The sequence below is a fragment of the Fringilla coelebs genome (assembly GCF_963513975.1).
Source record: "Fringilla coelebs genome assembly, chromosome: 5".
Classification (NCBI taxonomy): domain Eukaryota; kingdom Metazoa; phylum Chordata; class Aves; order Passeriformes; family Fringillidae; genus Fringilla; species Fringilla coelebs.
In genome coordinates this window covers 39,197,611-39,206,852 of record NC_140033.1, presented here as the reverse complement: position 1 = coordinate 39,206,852, position 9,242 = coordinate 39,197,611, and the positions used below count along the sequence as shown (strand labels likewise).

The 9,242-nt window shown below is 44.5% G+C and overlaps 1 protein-coding gene across 1 annotated transcript in view; it reads left to right on the top strand.

The window, feature by feature from the left end:
• Positions 1 to 1,404: 1,404 nt before the first annotated feature.
• Positions 1,405 to 9,242, top strand: part of LIN7A (lin-7 homolog A, crumbs cell polarity complex component) — a gene marked incomplete at its 5' end in the record, with an annotated part of 44,112 nt that continues 36,274 nt past the window's right edge. The window contains one exon of the mRNA XM_084206382.1: positions 1,405 to 1,684. Coding sequence (XP_084062508.1) covers positions 1,405 to 1,684 — 280 coding nt within the window. The remainder of the gene's footprint in view (positions 1,685 to 9,242) is intronic.

Here is a 9,242-nt window from a genome sequence, read left to right as displayed (position 1 = left end):
AATGTTTATTTCTTCTCCATTTGGGACTATGAATCTAATATACAGTAATGTGGCTACTTAAGAGGAGCTATTACACTTTATGCCAACCCAGATGCTATGTAAGTACATAAAATTTGCATAATAACAATCCTGATGTTAATTTTGATTTTAAAAACTGTTTGCCAGGAACTATTTCTCAACTTTTTATATTTTAGCTAAATGAAATATTTTCTTGCCAAGATAACCAAATATGCTAATGTTTATTGTTAATTAGATAAATTTGTGCTGAATCCAGTTTATCAGAAGTGGGTGGTTCATATATATATATATTAAACTCCTCTAATTTTAAAACAGCAAAATGTATTTTTAATCTGCTCCGAAAACTTTTAAGTGGCTATTTTTCCACATTTCCCCTAATTCTCTATACTAGTGCTTAAATACCTTTGCAGCTGAAAGCTTTTATTCATGTGCAACCTTGAACTGCTGTACTTTCAAGTTCTCTGTGGTATGTGAAAAAATAGTGAAAGAATGCTACCTTGCCCTTTATCCCAGCATTCGAAACAAGCCTTAGGTGCACAGGTGCTACCCAGGGAAATAGTTTAAAAAGGACACCATTCTCCACTCAGTCATTTATTTCTCCACACCATCATCCACCAAAGAGAAGGCAGCAGAAACTCAGTGGAACTCTGCCAGCCTGTCACACCTTTCTTGGATGGCAGCTGACCACATTCCTTTCTCTTCTTATGGACGACAAGGGTAGGAAAACCAGAATGCTGCTGACAAACCTCGCAGAACTCCAGTGAAATTCCATCTTCGTGGATGGTTTTTAACAGAGGCCTCCCTGTTCACATGAGCTGCAGCTGACCTACAAGAGGAGGCCACCACATGTCTGTGACCAACCCCTCGCGGCGGAGGGCTGTATGTGTGCTGGGTTTCTGAAGGATGGCCGGCCGCACACAGCACGTATAAAGAGCGATGGCTGGATTGATGAGGCCGCCGCCTTGGTCCATCCAAAAGGGTGGCTACATGCTGTGTCCCTTAAGGCCCTGCACAATGGCAGGAACCGCCTCTCCCGGCTCTTCCTTCCCCGCAGGCAGCCTTGGGAGCAAGGCCTCCCCCTGGCACAGCGCTCCCCGTGCCGCAGCCGGGCCCGGCCCGGCCCACCGCCCCCGGCCCAGGCGAGGCCGGGCCGCTGGATCCGGCCCCACCGGTCCTCCCCGCCCCGCGGCGCTGCGGAGCTCCCGCCCTCGCCCCTCTCTCTTCCTCCGCCGGCAGCTGCGGCATTCCCGGGGCGGCAGGACCGGTAGCGAACCGCTGCCCGCGCACGGCCCGGGCTGCTGCGATCTCCGCGGTCGCCGGTCTTTGCCCGAGGCGAGCGCGGTGAGGCGGGGGCCGCTCGCCAGGCCCAGATCCTGCAGCGCAGCGATGCCGGCAGCACGCGCTGGGCCGCGCCGGGCCGCTCTGCGCCCGCAGCATCGCGGCGGCCCGTGTGCGATGAGCCGCCCACCCTTGGGCACCTTCTCCGCCCCGCTCGCCTCCTCCTCCCACGGAGCCACCCTCCTCCTCCGCCCCCTCTCCCTGCCAGCCTCCTCCCCGCCCTTCCCCGCACTCCACGCCGGTGCCGGAGCCGCGCGTCACTCGGGCTCTAGCCCCGCCGCAGACATGGCGACACTGACAGCGGTCCAGCCGCTCACGCTGGACAGAGGTAAGCGCGGCTGCCGCCGCTCTCCGGCCGCGCCTCCGCGGCCGCCCTGCCCGGGAGCCACCGCGGCAAGCGCCGGCTCTGCCCCCGCAGCTCCGGCGCGGCAGCGCTCCGGCCCCGCAGTCCCCGGGGCCGGCGGTGGCGGCGGGCAGCGGGGACGCGCCTCCCCGCGGGGCTCAGGTGGGCTGCGGGAGAAGGTCTGAAACGGAGGAGATAAAACTTTGTGCGGGCAGGGGCAGGGATGGGGTAGGTGTCCCGCCGCCGGCAGCGCCGCGGTGCCGCAAGCGCAGGACGCGGCTCCGCGGTCAGCGCTCCGGTCCGGAGGCGCTCCTCGCTGCCGCTCCGCCGTCCCCGCCCTGCGGGGCTCCCCCGTGGGCGCTCCCCGCCGTGGCTCCGCGCCGAGGCTCCGCGTCGCCGCCCCCGCAGGTGGCTCGACGGGGGATGCTCGGTGGCGGGGCAGCGCAGCTCCGGCTGCGGGTCGGGAGCCCGAAGCTCTCGACGAGAGCGTCGTTTGCCGGCAAAATGCGGCTTTTTGGGGGCTTGCGCGGGAGTGTGCGGGGAAGGGATCGGTGACTGCAACTTGTCCGTCCGCATGCAGAAGATCAGTTCTGCATATTCCTGTAGACAGCTGCTCTGTCCGAGTAGGGAGAACGTGGTGTTTGGGTATCTCTGAGGCTGTGTCAGTAGTAACCTTATACAGGTATCGTAAGAGGGTGCTGAAATCTTTAAGTTTACAATTAAAGTTTTGCCTTCAGGCTGTAAAAATGGAACCTCATTTCCTTGCAGTGCAGTTGTTCCCGTAACACGGTTCACCAGAAACCTCATTCGATTTCAGTGGCTTACAAGGGAGAGCAACTTTGCTCCTACCGCTCCCAGTACGGCATTCTGAATTGCCGAGTTGTCCTCCTTCCTCACTTGCATCCAGAGGCTCCAAGAGGCTCCCAGTCCCTATAAATCTTGTACTCTTGAAAGAATAATTGAGGCCAGTGCCTTGCTGTTTTAAATGTTAGGGTTTTTTTTCCAAAGGATTAAGATGGACTGTGGAAGTAAAATGAAGATTTTTTTTTTCTGTGAGTCCTGTGCAAATGAATCCCATGCAAACTCAGTTTCAGAATTGTAAAGGAGAGGTAGGCACCTTTTCTAGAACCTGATTGAGAGCAAAACAGCCCACAAAGTACTCCAAATACAGTTTTCTGGGCTTAGATTCCAGCATTAGTAGAAAGGGAAACTGAAATAGCAAAGTGTTAGCCTGCACTTTAAATTAAACTGCTCAGAAATCCACTGTGTAATCTACAGTTTCACCCTAATACTGTTTTCAGTAAGCAGGACAAATCTACTTTCTGGCAAAGGGTTGAACAGATGGCAATCCATTAGCAAACCTGACTTTTCAAAGGAAATATTACTATTTCAGAATTATACATCTCTTTTTGCAAAACTATGCTTTGAAAATTGCACAATACACAAAAAGGCAAATTAGTCCTAATTTAAATATAAACATTTGTTGTCTGTGTCCAGGATATGCCTAACCATTTGGCAGGCGTGCCAGTGTTACCGTCTTCCTGGTTGTCAGCCACGGCTGGTATTAGTGTGAGTGAGATAAAACATCACAGGATGATAGGATGTGATGTGCAAAACAAAAACACAGACAAGAGGAAATAGATTTAAATAGTGCGCCTGGCCTGCAGAAGGCCATTTCGTCAGAGGGATACGCTTCATCACTTGTAACATGCTGCTGCATCAACTGTAGAGGATGGGCTGAAGCAACTCCAGAGGCAACTAGATGACACCAGTCCTTCCAAATATTTCCTCTATAGTCTTTCTTTCACAGTCATGGAAGAGGGGAATTTCTGCATAGGGAGATTTTCTAGATTCCTGTTACTTTGGTTAAAGCAGATGATCCATGTTTACTGTCACTATGCCTTGCACTTCTCTGCTGGGATCTAGGCATAGCCCTTAAAAGTCTTGTACCCTCATATCCATTTCACCATGTCCCACAGGGAACTCAGCACAGCAAGAAAATAGGGAAGGGTGGTATTGTTAGTCTTGTGCTTCTGAGGGAATTGCTGCTTGATCTCTGTCCAGGAGGTGTTCTGCATTCCCCCTTGCTATGGGTCACTGACACTGGTAAAACTTTATAAGGATATATACAGTAGAAATCTGAATTACACTCTGATGTGGTGTCCTCCTGGACAAAAGATATTGACTGTATTCTAGTACATAGATGGGAGCTTTCTTAAAGCCTGACGTAAATGGCATTCGAAACCTGTATGGTAAAATGAATTACCATTTAAAGGTGAAGGGCATGGTGTGTGTGAATGATTGAAAGCCAATTATATTCTGGAAGATTACTTCAGTCCAAAGCACAGGAGTTAATTTCCTTAATTCCTGTCATCATGTGCCTTTCTACCTGCACAAATGTGTGCAAGTTCCATTAGGGCTCTTTAATATGTAGAACAAGTTCACAAAATAATGGAAATTTTAATCACTTACAATTTAATCTCTAAGGCTTTTGCCTGACCTTTGCATGGTGCTCTGTTGGGAGGAGGGGAAGAAATCAGCAACCGCTTCAGGAAGGAAACCTAAGGCATTGCACAGAGGAGTGGTACCACTTAGGGGAAGGTGGCCCCAGCATTTGGGAGCCTGCTGGGTGTCTTCCAACAGCCAAGTGAGTCGACTCTTGGAGAAAGTGCTCCCTTCCTACCTTTATTGCAAATGTCTTACACCCTGAATCAATAGCACCCCAGCAGTAATCTCCAGTGTCCATGAGAGCTAACTGGTGGCAGGCATTTTCCAGGCAAATTCAAAGCTTAAATCTTGAAGGTATAGGGAGCTATACCTTGTTTCAGGTTGAGATAAAGTTACAGTAATGTCTTCAATAAAATGACAAGTAAAAGAAAGCAAACTTGGGATTTTTCTTTTTATTTTATGTTCAAGGTTATGGATTTTTAAAAAACCTCTCCTCTCAATGTTGTTTGCCTTGCAGAGAGCATGCTTCACCCTACCCCATGGCCAACAATAGCTGCCTTTCCCTTTATTATCCAGAGCCCCAGGTCTCCCTTGCATGCTGTCTTCTGTTGTCTTGCTCTTCTCAAAGCCCTGGTGCAGTTAACTCCATTGCTCTGTGCATTGTCCTTGATCTTTATCCATTTTCACTGTTCAGCAACCCAGTTTCCTGCTCTAATCCTGGGTTCTTCTGCTGTCCAGTGACTCTCAGCACCTCCCCAGTCTAACATTGTCTCAAATGCTGCATACAGATCCAGCAACAATGTTCTGTTTGTCTCCAAGTGCAATGTCATCTTCCCCAGCCATTTTAGCCTCCTCATGGTTATAGGAAGACCTCCTGTGAGTTCTGTGTGCTGCAGGTACACATTCTAAGCAATGAGAAATTAAAGCAAGCTTGCTGTGGGTGGGATCACAGACTGTTTCAGCACAGCCTGATGAAAGCATTTTCTAGAAGTACCATTGCCCTCTTGGAAATATGTTAGAAGGGAATAGATTTCTGTGCTTCCCTTGGCACACATTTAAGGAGTGGTCATAAGGAAGCCTGCAAATGGAAGGAGGCATCTTTCTAGCTATGCATTATGGATGTTCCTCTCTATCAGAACTTTTTTATTTGACTAAATGTCTGACATATTTTTCATAAACCTTAATTCAAATTTTGCTTGTGTTCTTCCTTACAAGATGAAAATCTGCTTCAAAAGAAAACTGACCATGTATTTTCTCAAACTGCTGCAAAATCTCAGTCCCAGTTCCCCTGAATAGCATCATGAAAATGGCAGCTTTAAAAGGGCACATTCTTGTTTTTGAAAATACACAACTAACCTATACAGAGACTGCCTCCTGATGAAGAACAGGGAAATATCTTTTCATATGAAGGGGGACTTTCAACTGCCTTTTGTTAATAATCCATATCCTACTATATTTTTCCCTATATGGTTACTATTCATGTCACTGATGGTTTCACTTCTTAATGTGACTGAGGGTAAAAGAATTTTGAATAGACTGAATATACAGTGCTGGTACTTAAATCCCTGTGAAGTTGCATAGCAAGGTCATAGCTATTGGCTATTGATTAGCAAATTTCTCTTGATTTCAAATACATCCTTGGAAATGGAGAGATTTCTTGCTGTTTGGCTGTAATGCATAACTGAGTTCTGGGATGTTTTACAAATTCAAGCAAATACTTTTCCAGTGAAGTGGGTGTCCCAAAACTTCCTGAAAATCCATTATAAAGCACCATGTTCAGCGACAAGAAATAAGAATATGAATGGGCTTGGAATTGTCATCAGCTGTTAGACAAACTTCAGATGTGGTAGCAGATGCCTGACCATTAATGTACATAGGTGCTTGCTAGAGTACTCCTCCTTCCTTTCTCTTCATCTCTTCTTGTCATTTTTCTTCTCACTACATCCTCATAGCCTGCATAATTGGGGATTTCTTCCCCATCTGTGCCCATATACAACAGAAATTGTATTGAACATAAGTTGCATCAGGCTGTGCATATATTATTGTTATGTATATTATCTTGGAGAAAAGATAAAACATATTCATCAGGAAGAGAAAATCAGATTCATCAAGTGTGAAATACAGTCCTTGACAGGAGAGCAGTATAAAGCCAGATCTCTTTTGCACAGGGTGAAGCCCTGTGGAGCAGTGCTAAGTGATGTGCTGTTCCCTGCCTGGCTGCCTGTCTGTCATGGGGATGTCTTCTCTTGCTCTTCAGCCTAGCATGCTAAAATTGAAAAATCCTTCTGCAAGTGCCACACACTTCAAGTCTAACATTTCTCCTCATGATGTGCCAACTGAGGACATATAAATAACCAAATTCATTCTTCCAAGAAAAAAAACAGTCTGTTGTTTGTAGAGACAGAAAAAAAGTGACAATTCTAGTTTCAGGCTAAAATGCTTAGGTTTTTTTACACCAACGTTATCATTGATTTGATTTTTTTTAAAATGCATTTTTCTGAAAGGATGGATTAAGGTAAGTGGATTGAGACAGTGGTTTGTGGGTGTTGACTGGGACACTGTACAGTTAAAGCGTTGGTTAGTTGGGTGTGGAGTTCAGCTGTGCCACCTGGAACTCTAGAGCTGGAGTGGAAGCCAATACCCTCTGTCATGTCATGGAAAGAAATACATGTCGCCTCTGATGCTCACGAGGGGTGCAAAAATACATGGGTTTAAAATTTAATACATGTGTCCAGTTTAAATGTCTCTGTAGAGTCCTCACCTGAAGAGGTGCTGGGGCTCATGGGAGCTCTTTGCAAGATGGGATATGCCTGAGGCAGCCGGGTATCCACAGGCGCACATCTTTTAGGTTGGACTTCCCCTTGTAGGCAGGGCCTTGTCCTTCAGCCCAGAGTGATGCATGGTGACATGGAAATTGGAAGCTGCACCTGTATGCAGTTAGATGGAAACATCTGCTACAGAACTCATGGCAGCTTTTAACATTAAGTCACCTTTTTGAAGTGTAGAGGGGGGGGAAACCCTGAATTCTCAGTCATTTTTCCTTCAGAAACATGCAACTGATAAGAAGGCAGAATCTGCAGAAGATGGATGTGCTGTCAGGACAGGTTTGTGAGGCATCTTCAAAACTGATGGCACTGCAGGGACCTTGAATTCTTCCTGCTCTCCCCAGATGAAAATGTTCTTTAGACATGGTAGCAGTAAATGAATCATTTTATTCCATCTGAATTTATCCTCCATAGAGAAAAATGGTAGGGTGGACTCGCGTGTATCCTGCTTTTGATCCCTCTAAGAGCACCTGCTATGACAAGAACCTGCACAGTTTCAGGATTCACCATTTGCAACAGGCTGCAAGAGTATTAGTGATTAGAAGGCGTGAGGCATACTATTTTCTATGGTGTAAATGTATACTCTCTATTTACAGATAATGTTGAAAAAGATAATTTATTTTCTAGATAACATCCCTGTGCTAGGTTATACATATTTCAGTTTCACACTGATGTCTAAGAGACATTTTTGTAACTTCAGAAAAATGTATTAATCTTTTGATGTAATTGTAAATAAACTATTTTCTTAATTCCATCCAATTGCTTGAGTTGGACTCCTCTGATGATGTTACCAGAAAGAAAGCTTTTGAAAAATGTAACAAGTGAAGTCATCAGCTTTTTGCAGAGGATTATTTGTCCTTTGAGTTTGCTGTTTCAAGACATGTAAATCCCCATTTCTCCTTAACATAGATGACCCTCCTGCAAGTGCAAAATATATAAGGACAAGTTTTTGTCTGATCTGTGTTGTTTGGATACAAAATACGGTTCTTGAAGGTAATGCAATAGGATTTGAAATAGGAATTAAGTAAAATTATTAATTCCGGTCACTTGTTAAAAGTGCAGATAATGAGAAGGAAGGATTTAAGAGGACACCAAGCTAAGTCAGATAATGTTCTGGAGCACATAATTCTAAATTTGTGAGTCTGCCTTCCATCACATAGAAGGCAGACAAATAAAATATTTATTTTACATGGTGCATTTTTGACATTTTAAAAAGTAATATTTACTAATGTGCTATGAATTACATAAATAAAACCAAAACCAAATAATAAAAATATTAATTATATCTGTATGTGTAAATACAGGCATTTTCAAAGTTAATCTCAGTCAGTTTAATCTTCTTTCGTGACATTTGCTGAAGAGTCAGCCTCTGAATGAGAAACTTTCAACTGTTAATTCACTATTCAGATGAGAAGATTTGATTGATAATTTTTACCTATACACGCATTTTCATATAATAAAAATGTTTTCCTGAGTGTATAAACCACAAGCTTGGATCATAGAGGTGTTAAATAAAGAGGGAGATGTATGTATATATTTAAGAACATATTTTACCAGGGTCCAAGAGGGAGTGGTTAAATAAACCTCAGATTTCTCAAATGCAACTTAGCTAAGCTTCCAGGAAATGCACACAGCTTCTCATAATGTGTTCTTACCCTACTGCTACTTTACTAATAATCATAAGAAAAAAGAGATTAAAAAATCTTGATTAGAAAAAAGAGATAAAAAGATCGTTATTAGAATGCCATATCTCAAGAGGAGATCAGAGGATGATTGTTCTTTATTTTTTAAAAGACGGAACAGTGAAGTATCCATGAATACACAGAGCATCAAAGCATTGATTTTGTTTCTGTTCAAACAGGAATAATTGTAGAAGAAAGAGTTTTGCTGAAAATAGGCCCTTAATTTATTTCTCCTGAACCAAAGTTACATTTTACTAGTTCTTTTTGACAAAAGCCCATGTTTAATCACTAATCCTTCACATCCACTAACTCTTTAATTTTCTATTTCAAGCATGTCTTCTGAAAAAGTAACCTCCAGTTAAGCATTGGGGAAGATTGTAATTGAAACAGATTACGTGGATAACTGTGGCCATCAGCAGCAATCCTAGCCCTCAGAAATGGATATATCATCATCTCTTCACTTTTCAATAGACTTGGCAGCTGTGTTTTTGTGAAACAGTACTTACTGAATCAGCACAGTAGCAAAAAGATAATATAGCTGTTCTTTGTTACACAGAGACAGACCAGAGAAACTTGAGAGGGCGTGGT